The 20,361-nt window shown below is 45.0% G+C and overlaps 1 protein-coding gene across 7 annotated transcripts in view; it reads left to right on the top strand.

Moving 5' to 3' along the window:
- The window catches only part of Uxs1 (UDP-glucuronate decarboxylase 1), an 80,879-nt gene that overhangs the window by 48,364 nt on the left and 12,154 nt on the right, over positions 1-20,361 (top strand). For all 7 annotated transcript variants that reach the window (NR_160751.1, NR_160749.1, NR_160750.1 and 4 more), the window contains 4 exons: positions 4,600-4,659; positions 7,674-7,795; positions 14,467-14,586; positions 18,912-18,955. Coding sequence is in view for 4 of the 7 variants with exons in the window: in NM_001368288.1 (NP_001355217.1) it covers positions 4,600-4,659; positions 7,674-7,795; positions 14,467-14,586; positions 18,912-18,955 (346 nt within the window). In the remaining 3 variants the exon portion in view is untranslated. The remainder of the gene's footprint in view (positions 1-4,599; positions 4,660-7,673; positions 7,796-14,466; positions 14,587-18,911; positions 18,956-20,361) is intronic.

The raw sequence follows: 20,361 nt of genomic DNA, 5'->3' as shown, positions 1-20,361 counted from the left end.
TGCGCAGATACCAACTGTTTTGATGATTTTTTTAATTTAAGATTTTTGGATTGACATTGAGTATCTTACATTGGTAATTGGAACTTGCTCAGTCCTATGGCTGGCTCAGTCCTATGGTCTGCTGGCTTGATTATGGTATTTGCACCCTCCTCTACCCCTTTGTGGGTACTGTTCAGTAGTTTCACAGTATGGCTTTTTGACATGGGGAAGGCACCTTTCTTTCCTGAATTGTAGTAACCAGTCTTTCATGGATGGCTCTTGTCAGTTTCCAGGGAGTGGGACAGGTACTTAATTCAAGGACCAGCTTGCTTTCCTTTTCTTTGTCTCTGAAGCTGGTCACCAGTGTCTAGGATTATTGGGAGACGAGCAGAGGAGTGCTGGTGGCCCTGGTCCAGAAATGGGTAGTGTGGCCTTGTACCTAGGAAGATAAACTGATATACCTGGGAGGGGTCAGGAGAGATGGGGGCTGCATGGGAGTTTTGGAGACTGAATTCCTGCTCCCACTAACCTGAGGATTCACGTTAGAATTAGGAGGTGAAGGGGAAGTATGAAGAAAGGTGGCCACATGCAGAGTCACATACTAGATCATGAGGAGGTGACGGGGAAGTATGAAGAAAGGTGGCCACGTGCAGAGTCACATACTAGATCGTGAGGAGGTGACGGAGAAGTATGAAGAAAGGTGGCCACGTGCAGAGTCACATACTAGATCGTGAGGAGGTGACGGAGAAGTATGAAGAAAGGTGGCCACGTGCAGAGTCACATACTAGATCATGAGGAGGTGACGGAGAAGTATGAAGAAAGGTGGCCACGTGCAGAGTCACATACTAGATCATGAGGAGGTGACGGGGAAGTATGAAGAAAGGTGGCCACGTGCAGAGTCACATACTAGATCATGAGGAGGTGACGGAGAAGTATGAAGAAAGGTGGCCACGTGCAGAGTCACATACTAGATCATGAGGAGGTGACGGAGAAGTATGAAGAAAGGTGGCCACGTGCAGAGTCACATACTAGATCGTGAGGAGGTGACGGAGAAGTATGAAGAAAGGTGGCCACGTGCAGAGTCACATACTAGATCGTGAGGAGGTGACGGAGAAGTATGAAGAAAGGTGGCCACGTGCAGAGTCACATACTAGATCGTGAGGAGGTGACGGAGAAGTATGAAGAAAGGTGACCACGTGCAGAGTCACATACTAGATCGTGAGGAGGTGACGGAGAAGTATGAAGAAAGGTGGCCACGTGCAGAGTCACATACTAGATCGTGAGGAGGTGACGGAGAAGTATGAAGAAAGGTGGCCACGTGCAGAGTCACATACTAGATCGTGAGGAGGTGACGGAGAAGTATGAAGAAAGGTGGCCACGTGCAGAGTCACATACTAGATCATGAGGAGGTGACGGAGAAGTATGAAGAAAGGTGACCACGTGCAGAGTCACATACTAGATCGTGAGGAGGTGACGGAGAAGTATGAAGAAAGGTGGCCACGTGCAGAGTCACATACTAGATCGTGAGGAGGTGACGGAGAAGTATGAAGAAAGGTGGCCACGTGCAGAGTCACATACTAGATCATGAGGAGGTGACGGAGAAGTATGAAGAAAGGTGGCCACGTGCAGAGTCACATACTAGATCATGAGGAGGTGACGGAGAAGTATGAAGAAAGGTGGCCACGTGCAGAGTCACATACTAGATCATGAGGAGGTGACGGAGAATTATGAAGAAAGTTGGCCACGTGCAGAGTCACATACTAGATCATGAGGAGGTGACGGGGAAGTATGAAGAAAGGTGGCCACGTGCAGAGTCACATACTAGATCATGAGGAGGTGACGGAGAAGTATGAAGAAAGGTGGCCACGTGCAGAGTCACATACTAGATCGTGAGTCTGGGATGATGACTTAGGACCTTACGTTTAGTTTAGACTTATTCGTGTTTTGGTGATTTGCAAAGTGGAAGGAAGAAGCCACATTTTAATGTTGGGTGGGAAAAATAGGACTTAATAGAAATGTTTAAAACAGGTTGTATGGATAGATCTGGAAACAGCCCTAATCTTAATTTGGGCAAAGCATGAACCAAGGGTCTGCAAGGGCTGGAGGTTGGTTTCAAGTCTCATCGTGGGCTGAATGTTTTGGAGAATTTTTTAGCTAAGATTTGCAGGGGAACAGAAGCAGTGTGGCATAATTAGACAAATAGAAAGGTCTATGAGTAGACTCTGATTACAGAGACCAAGCATCCTCACCATTTGCCTTTGGCACACTGGAGACCCAGGAAAGCCTGTGGTATAGTACATAGCCCCGAGAACTGGAGAATATTGACATTTCCAACCTTGGCCTCTGTCTTAGATTTTCTATTTCTGTGATGAAACACCATGACCAAAAGCAAGTTGGGAAGGAATGATTTTATTTGGCTTGTGTAGAAACTCAAACTGAACAGGAATCTAGAGTCAGGAGCTGATGAAGAGGCCATGGAGGGGTGCTGTTTGCTGGCTTGCTCTCCATGGCGTATTTAATCTGCTTTCTTATAGAATCCAGGATCACCAGCCCAGTGGTGGCACCATCCACAATGGACTGGCCCCACCCATCAGTCAGTAAGACAATCTGACTGGAGTGATGATTGGGTCAGGCTCACAGGGCCATTGTGGCATCTCATCTAGCTGTACCATTGGGGTGCTGTGTGGAGGGGAGAGAGCAGGATCTCTCCTTTGTGCATTTAAATTTGCATAGACAATTATCTCAAAATCAAAAGGGTTTAAAACAAACAAACAAAAAAAGAAGAAAAAGCAAAACAAAACAAAAAAACCCCTCAGGATCTTTCATTGCAGCTGCTCTGTAAGACTCCACAGTGATAGGACACCATAGTTGGTGTCCAGGAGGTAGTCTGCCAATTCCATCTGGTACAACCTCAGGATGGCATTTTCTTCTTAAACACATGGGAGTGGGCAGTCTCTGTCCTCATCTTCAGAGCATCCCCTGCTCTCACTCTTTGAATAATTCCTTTCAGTTTGTTTCTGAAAGGTACTGCCATCCAGTGTCTATAACATGATGGTGAAGCTGCCCGTTCTGTCTCAGTCTCCCCTGCCTCCCCCCCGTTTCGTTCTTGACATCCATCTTAGAGGCTTCCTGCTTCCTTCCCTAGCTGCTCTGACAGCTCACACCCCTGGCTCTCTTCCACTGTTGCCCTTCATCCTACTCCCCCAGCACTGGCCTCAGGCCATGGATGCCTGTTCTGTCCCACTTGGCTGTACTTCTTGGGCAGCAGTGTTGACTTGTGTTCCATGTCAGGGCCAGATCCTCTCATGGTCCTGGTGTGCAGTCATGGGGTACAGTGGGGTGTATCAGAGTTAAGTGAAGGTGATGGGCTTCTTCACTATATGTTGGAACTCTGGGAAAAGTCTGGAGGGCTTTCCATGTTTGCTTGAGCCCACACTTAGTAACGGTCTAGTTGTTCGTATGTGGGTGTTGAGTGTAGGAAAGTGGTTTGGGGCAGGATTGGGCATTATAGTGGCTGCATTCTAGAAGGTGCCTGTATGCAGAACCTGGAAGACAGAAGAAGGATACAGGTAGTTGCCCAGGCAGGGTATGCAGAAGAGGTGATAGGTGTGCCATTTGGGAAGGCAGGATGAGAAGCAGCTGGGAGAGCTTATCTTGCTAGTTAACCTGCCAGTGTAGTTACTTAATAAAATTCGGGGAAGCCACAGAAGATGATTCAGAGGAAACAGTTTTCCAAAATAGCAGGATTGATGTGCATATGAACTCAGAGAGACTGCTGTGCCAGCACGCACAGGGCCTGCATAGGTTCAAGACAGACAGGATCCCAGCACTGAGCTCCCACCCCAACCAGGACGCTAATTGACATCTGATTGCAAAGGAAAAAATTACTCTTCTCCAGTTGGTTCTCACTGGATGGTTATATTAACCACGTTTAAGGGTAGACCCAAAGCCCTACAGAGAAGGTCAATACAAATTTAACTCAGTGGTATTTTTGTAGACTTTTTGTTTAATATTTTAAGCATTTTATGTTCTACGTGTCTTTTGCTTGGGTATTATTTCCAATTTTCTGTTCATATTGGTTTTGTTTCTGTGTGAATATCTGTGTTTTTTTTCTTTTTTAGATTCTGGTTTGTTTGCTTTTCATTTGCTTGCGTTATTTTTTAAAGACACAGAGAAACAGTTGGATAGATGGGAAGGGTGGGGAAGAGCTGGGGGGAGTTAGGGGAAGGGAACTGTGATCAGAATATATTGCATGAATAAAAATTGTTTTTCAATTAAAAAAATCATATGAGGTAGCTAGCATTTTGGGGGGCATAGAGTCTGTGCAAAGCTCCTTGGAGTCACACTGTGCTCAACAGAGTCTGGATCTGGCCCTGTATGCAGCTACCATATCTCACTTAAATATTATTCGTCGCAAGGGTTCATTTACAGTTTTCTTGTTGGTGTTTTTTTGTTTTTGTTTTTTCCCCCACATGTTCTGTGGCAGGTGCACTAGGAGTAGATAATTTGGTAGATACTAAGGCACTTCCAGGACTAAAACATTGCTTAAATTGGCCACACACACACATGTGCCTGCCTGTGTAAACTGACAGTTTCCCTTATGATTTACACTTTCTACAGGATTGGCAAAGCGCGTGGGTGCCCGTCTGCTCTTGGCCTCCACTTCCGAGGTATATGGAGGTGAGTGATGGAGCCCCTGAAAGAAGCCCACCAAGCCATGGGACTGTTTGTATAATGTTGTAGGCAAGAGGGAACCAGAGTTCAGGATTCAACTTAGAGGACCCAGCCTGTTGACACAGCCTCTTTTTTTTACTGCTACTCTGAGGCCTGAGTCAGGTCAACTATCTAATAATGATGAGGTTTTTATGATTCCATAGAGGTGGACTTTTCCTATTTGCTCTGAAAGCATCTCGGAGATTACCAACATGAAGTTGCTTTTGTCCCTTTTGCTGGTACAATTCTTCAGCATGAGCAGTGAACACGGTGACCTGGGAGCTAGCTAGTGACATGTGCTCATTTCCTCACCTGTTACAGAAAGAATCCTGAAAGAACCAGGAAAGGTAGTGCCAGTCAACTCCAGGTTACATTTACCTACTCACCACCATCATGATGCCTCCCGAGCTATTCAGTACCCAGGAGCTTGGCGTGGATTTGTAGTTCATGTTTGGTTTGTACACCATCCAAACTCCAGCTGGCTGCAGGGTACAGTGAGGAGCCAGACCCTGACGTGATGTCCTTTTTTTCTCTTTGTACATTATTCTTCTGGACAAGGGAAGTGAGGATGTTGAGATGTAAAATTGGAAGAGATCACTTTTGAAGTAAGTTTGCCATGTAGGAAAACAATACAGCAACACAAATTGTACAGAAACTAGTTGTAAGTGCCATGACAGTGTAACACAGCCTCTTCTTTGAGGTTCTTGGCAATTGAAATGGCAAAGCAGGTGCCCCAGCCCGCACCGTGTTCACTGTCTAAAAGGCCCAGTGACAGCTTTGCTTCCTTGTCAGCATTCATTTGTATATTCTGTAAGAGCTGTCGTCTTTAGGAGTTTTAAGTAATGAGGGTGGTCCAGTTGACTCCTGTGGTTTGGCACTTTCTGCATGAGTGCTGCTAGAACATTTGGGTTTTGTGAAGCATCTGCCTTCCCTTGCAGCATCACAAAATGCTTATGAGGAGGGTAAGTATTGGAAAACTTTTTCTTGTTTTATTTTGTCTTTTAAAACTGAATGCAGCACAGGCTGGCCTCCAGTTTGCTATATAACCTAGGTTGGCTTCCACTTGTGGTCCCCTGCCTCAGCCTTCCAAGTTCTGAGACTATAGATGCTCACTGACACACCAGACTTCTGAGATAACTTTTACTAGACCTTTATGTATGTGGACACATACAGATGCTCACTGATAAAAGCATGAATACATATAGGTTTTCCATGTGCGGGGAGGTGCACATGTATTTGTAATGGGCAGAGAGTGACTTTGGAGTCTGGTTCACCTGTGTCTAGAGCTCACTAAATATGATAGGGCAGCTGGCCAGCAGATCCCAGGAATCTCCAGACTCTGCCGCCTCAGCGCTGAGGTTACAAACTGGGCGCCACTATGCTGAGCCTTCTTTCTTTTTGTTGGTTTTGGGGATAGAGCTTAGGTCCTTGTGATCGCAAAGTGAATACGTTATGGAGTCAGCGTCTCAATCCTGGCCTTTACTTCTGTATTCCCACCCCCAGCCCCCATTGACCCCACCTCCGTGGTTTTCTGAGGTAATTTTGTGAAGGAGATTTTTGAGAAGCTTGGCTCCCTGGGCATTCCAGCCCAGAATGGTGCCAAGACTGAATTGCTTATGCTTGGCTTTCTTGTGTGCCAGAAATATATAACTGCCTGTCTCTTTTGGGATCTGACCTGTCAGAAGCTAGGGAAAAGCCTGATCTTGGTCATCTCTCTGTGCATGTAAATCATTAATATTCTTTTTTTTAGGGAGTCTTTGCCTTAGACCTCTTCTCTCCCTGTAACTTCCCTCTTACTGGGGGATTTTCCACTCACCAGCCTGACTCCGCACTATACACGACGGCAGAGTTATAGCTGCTTCTTGAAGGTTTGGCTGCCTCAGATTCATGTGCCAAGGGTCCACCACATATGTGCCTCTCCCTTATCCATACAAGTCTGCTGTCAAACCTTGTGCCAAGTAAATTGGCTGTGAATGTATAACACAGAGTTGCTGTATGTTTTTATCCACATTTCTTGGAAGAGATTTATATATTTTATAGTGTGGTTGGACACATACATATATGTAGAGGAGCACCAGGTGCCCTGGAGCTTAGGAAGGAGGGGCACGGAGCTCTGAGCTTCCCTCATTGGCATTTCTCTCTATCTTTAAATGTTTACCTGTGGAAATTAAAAAGGGGGCCCTGGGGAAAGGGGGAGGGGGAGAGACCCACGCCCCGCCAGAGCTTTCTCTATTCTCTGGTTAGTCAGGTGTGGGAGGGCTGCTAACTACCTTCTACTCATCCTTGGGTGGGCATTCTTCTATCCCACACTTCAGGGGGTGGCCAAAGGCAGCCCTACCTGGGGATCCTCGAGGCTATAGGAGAGAGGGACGAGGGAAGAAGTTCCCAACACTGATCAGAGTATGCAGCGGATCTTGATGGAGCAGAGACTCTCTATGGTTTAAGAGCTTTATTATAGAAATGCAGGGAGGAAGAGAGAAGGTAGAGAGAGAGAGAGAGAGAGAAAGGAAAGGGTAGAGAGAAAGAGAGTAAGAGGAAGAGAGGAGAGGAGACAAAGAGAGGGGAGAGTGAGGTGTAAGAGGGAGACAAGAGAGTAAGCAGTAAGAGAGCGAGGTGGGGCTGAACAGCCCTTTTTATGGTCTTTACTGTTGCTAGGTAACTGGGGAGGAGTTTAGCCTGAAGGTGAGAAGCTTGGGCCATTGCCTACGTGACTACTGACCATGCTTCTCTTGTGGGAGGCTTGGGGGGGAAGGGGCGATAACTTAGGCAGGGGCCAGAGTTCCAGGAGCATGAGGGAACGCCTACCATGTCATGAAGGTGAATTATGACCATCGGGGTTCAGACCTCAGCTTGACTGGAGACCAGCCTGCAATTCCCAACATTTACCTAGGTCCATCAAAAATAAACATTGTTTCTGGTAACAAAGTGAGGGCTGGTTAGGGAATATAAATTAAGTCTTATTTTCTCCTGCTTACTCATAGATCCTGAGGTCCACCCTCAAAGTGAGGACTACTGGGGCCATGTGAATCCCATAGGACCCCGAGCCTGCTATGATGAGGGCAAACGTGTTGCAGAGACCATGTGCTATGCCTACATGAAGCAGGTATTGGTCCATACACAGAGCATTGTACACAGATGTGCACATTTATTGTACAGGAATCAACTTCAGTGCTTGGCACCTGCCAGTGGCTGTTGGGAAGACCTAGTGCTTACAGTTACATATGAATGGTATTGCCAGCCATTTCTACATATCTTCTTGTTTTCAAAATGATATGAGCTCTTTTCCAGTACTGTGAGAGAGTCGGGAACAGCATGCTTCCCTACTGTCATATTGTCCACCATCAGTTAACCTCCATCAGTTAATGTCTGCCTCTTTTTGCAAGGCCTCCAAGTTGGTGTGGTTAATTTTTAACATCTATTTATTACGTGTATGTGTGTATTTATGTTCCTGAGTGTGGGTCATTACATGTTTGTGGAGGTATTGGGAACTTGTTTCCTCCTGCGGTGTGCTAAGAGTACAGGTGGGCTGCCATGCCCGTCTGGTTTCTGTGTTGGTCCAGGGGCTCTGGACGACTTCATCCTTGTACAGCATGCACTTACCTAGCCACCTCCCTAGCCGTGATAGATTTTAGAAATCATCCTCTTTGAGGTCCATATTATCTTTTTTTTTTAAACATATTTCCCTGTTTCCTATGTGCTTTCTTTATTAATCATAGTTACACTGGGTGCTTCAGCCATGAGTGTTTTATCTTGTGCATCATCTCACTCACAGACCGAGAGGCCACGGTTCCCAGCCTGGCGCTACCATAACCTGAGCTGGAGATGGATGGATGGGCATTCAGTTCTCACCTCCGACCTCTGACCTCTGACCTCTGGGACGGGCTTGTATTGTAGCTCTGGGCTGTTGCCTTAGGGAGTGCAGTAGAAGGCAGATTGCTTGGTCAGGTGAAAGCCCTGTGTTGTTCCATTTTTCTCACTAAATTTGTGCTTGGGACCAGCACTCTCTGGTTCTCAGGAACTTGTTTTCTTTGTTCGTCCTTTGCTTCTTTCTTCTTTCTTTAATTGAAGCAGGACTTGTAGGAAAATAACCATGGACATGGAATGTAGCTTTAGGACAACTATGTATAGATGTGCTGCCCACCCTGGGAGCAATGTTGCCAGGCCCACATCTAGCCTGTGGGCAATATGGGAGTTCTCTTGGCCCCTGACTATTTGTTTCTGACCATCAGTCATTCTTTTATGTGGATGATAGTACGACATGAAGCTACAGTTCCCTTTTTATGATGGGCCTGGAGCACTTAGCTTCCTTAGCTTTTTAATGCAAAATAACTTATGTGGGTATCAGGCTCTAGACCTCTCTGCTCTGTTTCTCTGCCAGAGGTAGACATGAATTCTTACAGATGTAGCATAAGTCATGGTGTGAGCTTCCAGCTTTCTGTCCCTATTCTCCGGGTTGTAAATAGTGGGCCCCCACACAGGGGTATGTTGCTGTCACTCTAGCTCTACCTCCTAATCCATTGGGCACTTACTCTGAGCGTGTAAGGTAACCCCTGTAGAGAAGGGAACCCATAGCCTGATTACCAAGCCCCCTGCCCTGCTGGGCACCATGGTGTCCTGCCTGTCAGGATATGCTGCTGGCTAGAGGTGACATAGTACATGGGGTTACCTTGCATGCTTAGGGTAAGTACCCAAAGGCTCGGGAGCTGGGGCTAGAGTGACAGCAGCATGCCTCAGCTTTGCTGAGGCTGGGTTTCCTTAGTCTTCCCTCCTTCCACCTAGCATGCTTGAGGTAAGGAGAGTGGGCTCCAAACTTGCTCCCAGGTTCCTGGCTCCTAAGTGGAGCTTGAGATACCTATATACAACATGCTCTGCCCTGCTGTCTTGACAGGCTGCTGTGGATAAGTGTCGTAGTTAGGGTTTTGCTGCTGTGAAGAGACACCATAACTGAGGCACTCTTACTAGGACAACATTTAACTAGAGCTGGCTTACAGGTTCAGAGGTTCAGTCCATTATCACCCAGGCAGGAGCATGGCAGTGTCCAGGCAAGCATGGTGCAGGAGAAGCTGAGAGTTCTACATCTTCATCTGAAGGCTACTAGGAGAAGACTGGCTCCCATGTGTTTAGGAGGAGGGTCTCATTGCTCACCCCCACAGTGACACAGTTCTTCCAACAAGGCCACACCTCCTATTGTGCCACTCCCTGAACCAAGCCATAATCAAATCACTGCAATAAGGAAGTATCCAGTGAGGTGGCATAGCTCTGAAGCCGAGGGCATCAAGTCTAGCAGTAAGCACAGTTTTTGACAATGCCCAGAGCAGCAGCCCATGCATTGTTTACTCTAGGTATCAGTTGTTCCTTAGCCAGAGCTTAGTACCAAGTTGCTACATGGTAGCATCAATTTTGAGTTCTAAATATAAAGCCTTTTCAGGTAGTTTTAGAGAAAAGTATTTTAGTTGTTAGGATTTATGCTTTTAGAAAATCCTGAGTCATGTTTATATTAGCAGAGTATTGATTTGGTTATTTTAGTCACTACAGATTTTTACATACAAGAATGCATCCTTTTTGTTAATGATTATCTTTTTTCAGGGCTGTACATGGAGTGTAAATAAATAAATCTAATGTAAGGAATGAAAATGTAAACAAGATAAATAGAAGTCTGCATTGCCTTTTTATTAAATAAAATGTTGCCTTTTAACAATTCTCTTTCAAGATTCTCATAATTAGTGAAATACCCAGATATATTCAACATAAAGTTTTATTTCATTGCACATCTTTTAATGGGGATCGAAGGGCAAAACAGAGCACCCTTCATGAATAGTTTGGATCTGTCAGAGAGGAAGTAGGTTGGTGCTTCTGTGTGCCTGTGGGCACGGAGTCTTTGTAATGTGGGGGTTTGCCCTGGGGCTGTTAGTCAGGGCTTAGGGCACGTTTGTACTCCTAGCCTTCTGTGAGTATACCTCTGAAGTCATGGCCCACCCACTTTCTGAACTGAGTCTGCATAACAGGCTACCATTCATAAAACCGCAGACCAACAGAGCAGAAAGAGAACTTAGAAGTTACCTGGGGCAGTAGCCTTGAGGGCATATTTACTTTTTGGCATTAGCATACTTTAAAAAAGAAGAGTTGCTATGTATATGACACTAGAGGGCTTGATGTGTTTGCTGGCCCTGGCCTTGTTCCCAGGGTGTCTGCTGCCCACATCCTGCTACCCCACATAGGCATCTGCAGTGTGGTATTCCCTCCCTACTAGCTTTGCAGTGCTGTCAGCATATCCAGACACATAGCAACCGTAAGAAGTTTACTTATTAATGCAGTAGTCCCTGTTATTTTTGAGGGAGATACACTTCTACACCCCAGGGGATGTCTGACTGAAAAGTGCAGGAATCTATATATGTTATGCTTTTTCTGAACATGTATAACTATGTTAAAATTTAATTTATAAGTTAGGCATAGTAAAAGATTATTTGCAGTTACAAACAGACCAATTGTAGCAATATGCTGTGGTAAAACTCATAGGCACAGGCTGCCTCCTATCTCCCAATGCTACACTCACTTCTGGCTGACTGTGGGTAACTGAAACCATGGCTAGTGGATCCACTTCACTAAAGCAGATGTGCTGAAGAGGATTGTCAGGGAGCTGCAGCACAGCTGCCTCACCCAGCCTTATGTGGCTTTTCTGCCACCCTCCAGAATGAACGTGAGCATCCCTCAGCCTAGTGAATTGCACTCCTCAGTGCAAGACCTCGGTGTGTGAGAAGCATCAGAGAATGAGATGACTCAACCTCCTTTCCCCATTGATTCACACATTTTCAGGGTACAAGAAGACTTGGACATATGGCAGAGTAGGGCTACCATTTATGGGAGCACTGTATATAGTTTTCAGGTCAGTATAACTCAGGCTTCTCCTGCAGGACAGGCGATCTTTGTGTAATGGAGAGTGACACTTTTCTGCGTAGACCCGTTCCTCTGTCCTTTGAGGACTTCCTGTCATTGAGCAGTGATCAAAGCACAGCATCTATGACTTAATAGGACACTGTTCAAGGCATAGCTTATGTTTAAGAGCAGTCTTAATGGAGAGCCCATTTTACTCTCTACCTCAGGACTTGACCATTATAAAAGAAGCAATGGGATATCCGATGGCACCTTACCCTTGTGGGTGGTACACTAGTCCCAACCATTGTTCTCCCTCAAGCCTGTGATTAATCTTCCCCAGAGTGCTGTGGGATTCCACCATATCGTCCTGTCGTTCTGGTGGGGAACAGATACTGAGAAACATTGTACATGATCACTGTTGTTTAGATTGAAAATAATTTTTTAAACAATATATTCTGATCATAGTTTCTCCTCCTCCAAATCTTCCCAGCTCTTCCCTATTTATTCAGCTCGATGCCTTCTTTTTCTCATTAGAAAACATAACAAAACAAAACAGCCAGGTTTTTAAAAACGAAAAATAACAAAGTGAAAGCACAAGAAACACATATCCACACATGTACACACACATATCCACACACGTACACACACATATCCACACATACATATATACACACTCATACACACATGTACACACACAAATACATGCACACTACATACATACATACATACATACATACATACATACACACACACACACACAGAGAAAAAAACATCAACACAAAATTGAAAACCATAATGCACAAGCAAAAGACTAGTAAGCACCCCCCCAAATGCCTAGACAAAGCAATATGAAACAAAAGTCTACAAAAATTCCACCGAGTCATAAGTCTTAGAAAATTAAGTATAGGGCTGGCGAGATGGCTCAGTGGTTAAGAGCACTGACTGCTCTTCCAAAGGTCCTTAGTTCAAATGCCAGCAACCACATGGTGGCTCACAGCCATCTGTAATGAGATCTGATGCCCTCTTCTGGTGCATCTGAAGTCAGCTACAGTGTATTATTGTAAAAATTCAATTCCCAACAACTACTTGAAGGTTCACAACCATCTGTACAGCTACAGTGTACTCACATACATAAAATAAATAAATCTTTTTTAAAAAAAAGAAGAGAAGAGAAAATTAAGTATAACTGGAGACTGCTGGGTGAACCTGGAGTGTTCCCACTATGCCCATGAGCTTGTACTCTCTGCATGGGGGTTCATACCAATCTTTCTCCTCTGAACTTTTCATTGGTTTTATGCTGACCTGACTCAGAGATGCTGAGATGTTCTTGTTCTCAGTGCTCAGAGTCTTGGGTGAGTGACTCAAGGTTCCTGTGAAGGACAGAGCACACAGTGACATGAAGCTGTGGCTAAGAATGAGTCACTAGTTCTGTGAAGGTTGGCCTTTTGCATGCTGAGTCCCTGCACCACAGCATGATGGAAACTCTGCAGGGCTTGGCCATGCAGATTGATGTCACATGTTCTACAACATATGGATGCGCTTAGGTCCTTCAGAGATTGGCTCTGCTTTCAATACGATACTGCCCTAGTGGGCACTTTCCTAATTTTCATCCTGTCCCTTTTTTCCAAGCTTGGTATGGAAACTCGCCCAGCTGCCACCATAAGTAGCTTGTTGGTGCCTCTCGTCTACACCTTTTCTATCCCACTGTGAGGGTTGAGGATGCATGCCATGAGCTGTACACGATAAACCAGCGTTGCCTTTGTGTCAGGGCAAAGGGTTGCTGACACTGAAGAAAGAGCTGGGCATACTAATTCCAGAAGATGCCAGTGTTTAAGAAGAGAACATATCTCAGCTGAAAGATTCAGGTTTATGTCTTTCCATGTAGCTAATCTTGGTGTGATATCTGGGCTCGAGAGTGTCCATTGGGAAGCCATGAGAGTGCTGTGGGCAGAGGTAGGAGCAGTAGCTACAGCTACTTCAGGAGTTCATGTGGCCTCTTAGTTTTTAGTTCATTCCAGTTAGCTTGCTTAATGGTTTCGGGTACAAATAGAGAAATCAGCAAGCTTGCCTGTTTATACGTTAGGCAGTAAATGTTTACAGACGTCAGTTGATAATAAGGCCATGCTTTGGAATGTTGTTCCTGAGAAGGGGGAGAACAAGAGGGTACAAGCATCTGATTTGAGCTTTCCTCTGCTGGGCATGCCTGTTTGAGTATTGTAGAATTTCTGAAGGTTTCCAGTCTCTTCAGAGAATAAAGCCATGTTCATCCTCTTCTGGGTCTTTGTCTCATCAATTAAATGCAAATGGAAGCTTTTGAGTTATCTTCTACTGAGAGCTGCATCTCTGCTCTTCCCTCTGTTCTCCTCTTTAATGCATTATCCCCTGCCATCCCCAGGGGATGGGTTCTGAGATCTATGGTGGATTCCTGGAACCACAGACAAGTCTGTGCTGTTTAATGCCATTTTCACCTTAACCAGACCTTTGGCATGCATCATGGCTGTTAACTTGAAGTGCATAACAAGCACATATCTGTTTTCTGTCACCGATTTCTCAGATAGAAGATTCTCTAATAACTCTTAGAGCATGGCCACACATGGGAAAATAGGCACCTGAAACAATTTATATAAGCAGTTTACCCTCACACAACTGTCTTACAGCTTCCCCCACCAGAGTGCCCATACTCCTGGCCTTTCCAGAGTGGAATCTGAGGCAGCTTTGGCTGTGATGTAGCTCTGCATCACCAAGTTGCTTTATGATGAGCACATCACAGAATCAGAACAGAAGTCTTGTCTTTGGAAAGAGGAAAGAATCCTGGTCTCCATCCTTGCAGGAGCCTGGAAATGCAGAAGAGCGCTGCACACTGCAGAGAAGCGCACCTCATATGCTTTCTCTCTGTTCTAGGAAGGTGTGGAAGTACGGGTGGCAAGGATCTTCAACACCTTTGGGCCGAGAATGCACATGAATGATGGGCGGGTGGTCAGCAACTTCATCTTACAAGCACTACAAGGGGAGCCACTCACAGTGAGTACTGCCCAGAGGCAGCCTGTAACCTTTCTTCACACCAGTAAACAAAAGGTGACTTGCTTCAGGGCCTTGATGTTTCCCAGGTGACATATTTCCATGTGTATCTCTGCTACCTTCATGAAAGGAAGAGAAGCATGTGGGTGGAACACAGTGCGGGAATAGCCTTACAGTGAACCTTGGGTCCTGTCTCATTCACCTTGGACAGGGACTGCCTGTGCCAGCTGGCCTGCTTGCACATTCCCCGTGGATCCCAAGCTTGCTTTCCTCTCCTAAGTGCTACCTTGCTGCCCCTTGATGGAGGCTCTATGGTCATACCTGGCTTGTCTTTCCATATCATTTATGGACTCCACCAGCTCTTCCTGGTGGCCTGGCTCTGGATCCACCCTGCCACCATAGTGTCCTATCTTTGTAGTCCCATTCTTGTTCTTTAGCTATGTTCTTTCAGCTTATCCTAGAGCCAACCTTCTGAAGAGGAGAAACCCAAAGATCCTCATCTCAGGGACAGCATATGCCACAGACCTTTCCCTAGGTCCCTATCCAACCCACTCCTGACTCCTTCAGCTCCTGTCTTGCATGTTCTGGGAGTGTTTCCTGGGCATTTTCCCCATTCTCTGTAGACAGTACTAACTGGACCACTCTCTATGAAGGCACCATTGCACTCCACAAATAGTTTTCTTTTCATTTCACTTGGAACCAGTGCAATGCTAAATTTCCAGGACCCCAGCACAACATTAACTCTGGAAACAAGGACCTTTGTTCCTTTGATTCATAGCTGTTAATCTGGCCCCAGCACATAGGCAATATAAGCTAAATATTGGTTGAATTAATGGTCAGGTAATGTGGTGGCTGCTTTTTTGTTGCAGTAAGTGAAAAGTGACTTACGGGTTAGCCACAGAGGCCAGGGGTCTTAGTTGTAACTGCTGGGTAAACCTGTCTTTCATATCCTCTCTTGCTTCATCTGGCTTCTACCCACAGATTTCCTAGATACTTTTAGCCAGCTCAAAGTTAAAGTGTTGGAAATATGGTTCCTGTGATAACATGGACAGATGTTGGTTTCCTATATGGAGAATGTTCATGATTTATATGCAAATTCTAAACCATTTTACAAAAGGGACGTTGCCATCCTAGAGTTTGGTATCTGTGGAGTGCTTTGGAACCAATCCCCAAGGAAACTGAGGGCTAACTATATTTGGGGTTCAGATGATCTCTACTGGGGAGGGAGAGATTCCTGATGGCTTCTCAGCCACCATGTACAGTGACTTACCCAGGGTCAAAGCTACCTTGTTTGCAGAGAAAACTGTTAACAGCTTTTGAAGAAAAAGCTTTTCAATTTATTGCCGCCTTGGCTGTTTCAAGGACTCCATATTAAGAAGGAAAGCAAGTCCGCTGGCAGCCTTAAGAATGCACAAATTGTTGGCACAGGTCATGTCTCATGTGTTGTCTTCAGGCCCGGCATGACTCTCCCAGAGATGTAAGGAGAGATCACTGGCGCCATCCAAAAGCCTTTAATCCATAGCCTGTCAGACATCCCTCTTTCCTAGCCACCCAGGCAGAAGGCCCATGGAGGCATTTAGAGTGTTTTAGGGTTTTATACATTTGTTTGTTCCAAAGAATCGTATTGCCCATCAAGGACCTGATGAATTGCTTGTGCTTTTTCTCTTGGGTTAAAATATCATCTTTCCCTTGTCAGGTGGTTCTGTCTAGAAGTCAGCAGGGTGGTGTGGGGAGAAGTGTGCTGGAGACCGAGCACAACTTTGAGCATAGAGGGCAAGTGGAAACTCAAAGCTAAGGAGCAGAGTGGGAGGCAGAGGATAGAAAAAACAAAGAGGAAGAAACATTTGGGAAAGAGGGCCCTGATGGGACTGACCTAACAGGATTCTTGCTGAAGGAGGCCAAATGGCCCCACAGCTTTGAAGGCTTGGAAAGAGATGAGAAACAGAGGCAGGTATGAGGGTCGGATTCACTAAACAGGGCTTTTTGTTGACTTCTGTGAGAAATATCCAACTAGGACAAGAGACTGACTTGGTTTAGCAGAGGCTGTTATAGCTTAAGTACTTAATGCACACTGTAGAGGGCAGTGCCGTGCATTCAGACAGCTCCCATTGGATTTCCTGCTGCCCCCTCCTCCCTGGACATCTTGGTGACTCCTAGGTCACCATATTGCTGTGACCTGAACATATGCAGCACTTAATCCCCTGAGAGCAATTTTGAGTCTCCAGAATCTCCTTAAATCTCTCTCATCTTGTAAAGTGCAGCTAGAGGGACCATGTAGACACCAGAGTGTAATGCTGTGCAGACTCAAGAGTATAGCTGAGCACCTACTCTGCCTGGCCTGTGGACAAGGAGTAGCTTCTGCCCCGTAGGCAGGCAGGCAGGTCTGTGAGCCAAGAGGGCACATTCACTCTCATCATCAAGGCAGTAAGTGCCTTTCAAGGCTCTGTCCTCATTGCTCCTTTGCTGAGATTTGCTCCGGCAGTTTCTGGATCCTGTCAGCAGACATCTCGATATGTAGTACTGTTTTGCCTTTTCTCGTGAGCCTTCCATCCTCAGGTAGAACCTAAAAACATACATCTCTGAGCTAGGCATGCATGGTCAGTGTTGAACAGAGCAAGCAGGATTTTAAATTGCGTCTCGACAGCATGACAGTCTGGGTGAATTCTCAGTCTTGAACCAAGATCTTGCAGATCAGAAGTGAAATATCTGTGATAGTAATCCTGGGGACTTGGGAGTCTCTCTGAGTGTGTACTACATAGATCTGAGCCTTGGCTACACCTCAGAATCATTCCAGGAGCTTGAAAGTAGTAAGCTTTGTCCCCCCCACCCCCACATCAACTAAATCCAGCTGTGGCTGGTACTCAGGAATTGGTATTTTTAGGGCAGTAGAAATACAACTGTATAGCCCTAGACTGAACCGTTATGCAGACAGACCTAGTCAGATAGGAAGGGTTGGTGGTCTCACAAGAAATAGTTTATCCTACTCACCAGGACCACCTGCTTCCCATTATAAATTGATTTAACTGCTGATTCCTGCCATGGTGGAATTTTTATGAGTGTTCAGGTCCTCTGACTGAGTTCTTGGTTTAGAGGGACCAAGGCTGTTCTAAATCTGTCATCCTATCAGTCATCTAGAGGATCTTAGCTTGATCTTAGCTATATGTTGGAAGTCCCTCAGAGCCAGCTGTACAAATATGAACAAGTCTGGCCCACAGTTTACCAGCCTATCTAGGCAGAATTCTACCACTTATAATAGTCATCCATGTTGGAGAGCTTCCACTGAATATTCGTCACATTATTTGTGTGTAAGGTCTGTCTGTTGCACAAATAGAGTCCAGGATTGCAGTTCCCAGGGTTTTACATGCCTGACAAACAGTAAGACATGGATAGAAGCCGGTTCTTGGACACAGTCTTTTGAAGAAAAACTTGATATATGTGTACACACTCATAGTAAGTATCAGTGCTGAAGTACAGAATATAAGATGTGCTCAAAATGTTCTCATTTTCCTTAATAATTTAATTAAAATACAATTATATCATTTCCTTCCTTTCCCTTCCCTCAATCCTTCCTGTATCATCTTCCTCCAGTATTTCCCATTCCCCTTTACTCCCTTTTAAATTTATAGCCTCTTTTCCTTTGATTATGTTTATTGTTGTTATTATTATTAATTATTATTATTGTTGTTAAACATACAAACATTTAAATACATAAATACACTTTCTGAGTCCATTCCGTGTTGCTTATGTGTATATGATTTCAGAGCTGACTGATCACTTGGTATTGTGTAACTAATTAAGGGGCCCATCCCTGGGAAGACTAATTGTCCCTCTCTGAGTAGTTGTTAGTTACCTGTCGTTCTTTTTCTAGGTTTCAAGCCTTATTAACATGTTGTCACTGGATCTTGTTCAGCAGCCACACTGTTGCAGTACTATGGGTGTATCTTCTTGTCATTTCTTTGAGACACAGTCTCATCTCACAGCAGATTTCCTCTGGCTCTCAGAAGTCTGCCATCCTCTTGTCCATAATGTTCCCTGAGCCTTGGGTAGAGAAATTGTGCTGTAGATGTATGGTGAGGGTGAGCACTCCATGATCAGTTCTCTGTATTTTGGCCACTTGTGGTTTTCTGGGATAGATTCTGTCTGATGCAATGAGAAGCTCCTTTGACGAGGTATGAAAGTTAGAGGGTTTGTAAACCTTAAATTGTTGTAAGCCCATGTCAGTGCTTCTTCAAGGACGGGTTCTGAAGTCAGACCCACGGGATTCCAAGGAGCCCTACTAATAGTGCCAGGGTGTTTTTTCTCAAGTCTAACTCTTGGTTTCCTTCTAGGTCTATGGCTCTGGGTCTCAGACACGGGCATTCCAGTACGTAAGGTAAGGCTCCTGTCATTGTCCTTGGTTCTGAGTAGAAGGCAGCAGTAACTGTGTATTGTACTGTGTATTCTACATGCTGGTTACTTCCACAGCTCACCTGTGCACTAAGCCAATTTTAATATTTGATTGGGAACTTCTTGCTTCTCTGTTTAGAAGATAAAGTTGATTTTGATCCACTATTTCTGTGATTCCTGGCTAATCTTTTACTGCCACCTAGTGTTGCATAGATAAAAGTTATCCAGCACTGAGGGGAGCTTGAATAATTAATGCTGCAGGCCAATTAGTCACCCATCAAACCTGCAGGTTCAGATGTCTGACCAACTTTTGAAAACATAGCTCTTTATCATGGAGAAGTCTTTAAGAATATAAGGTAAGAGTGTCTTAATGGTGATCCTGTCTTGAAGCTGAGGCAGGCTCATATTCCTTAATACTTTTGCTTGATGACTTTTATTGTTGTCTTTGGAATTCTACCTAGAATTTTGTTGGTCAGCACAGTTGGTAATGATATCCACTTACCACACTGAAGCACCTTCCACATTTACATAGCTGTTACGAACTCCATGGAGATTTCCAAATCCTTGGTCATTGTAAAACCTAGTTCTGTATTTTAACACATGTACTTTTGCTCTTAAATGCAAATACCTCAAATGTATGTTGGCCAGGAAATGCCACCCCAGGTGTCTTAGAGCCTTCCCAGGGTACTGTAGAGTAAGGTGTTAGCTATCAGTGCAGGTCTGAGCAACTTCCAGCCTCAGCCTGAGCGACCATGTCTCATTAGATAAGGAGCATAATAGAAGTCACTTAGAAAAATGGAAATCCTGCTTTATTTTTTTCTCGAAAGTTAAAATAACTAGAGTAGACATTTCTCTGTGCGCACCTTTAATCCCAGCGCTCAGGAGACAGAAGCAGGCGAATTTCTGAGTTTGAGGCCAGCCTGGTCTACAAAGTGAGTTCCAGGACAGCCAGGGCTATACAGAGAAACCCTGTCTCGAAAAACCAAAAAAAAAAAAAAAAAAAAAAAAAAGTACGCAAACTCTTAAATGAGATACAGAAGAAGCTGTTAATAAATGCATACCACAGTCAGTGTTCATTTCCTGAAGTGAAAGTTAGCTGATCATGTGTTGCCCAATAGGTTAGCTTATTCCAAGAGACAGTTTCACAGGGAGAAATTGTCTATCCCTCCCTCAGGACAGTTTCTGTTTTAGAGGGCAAAGCTTGGACTGTGTGCTTGGAGAAATCTACTGGGGCTCATTTCTGTAGCTGTGTATTGAACCATCTCTTCATAATAATAATAACAATGTGTTTTCATCCCATCCCCCTTCACCCACCCCTCAGTCATGCACTTCCAAGGAGATCTTAATGTCTTCAAGTACAGAGATTCAACCTTGAACTCAGGGCCTCAGACT

Source organism: Mus musculus, chromosome 1 (assembly GCF_000001635.26).
Source record: "Mus musculus strain C57BL/6J chromosome 1, GRCm38.p6 C57BL/6J".
Lineage (NCBI taxonomy): Eukaryota > Metazoa > Chordata > Mammalia > Rodentia > Muridae > Mus > Mus musculus.
The sequence above is the reverse complement of the archived record's forward strand: the minus strand, read 5'-3'. Positions and strand labels throughout refer to the sequence as shown.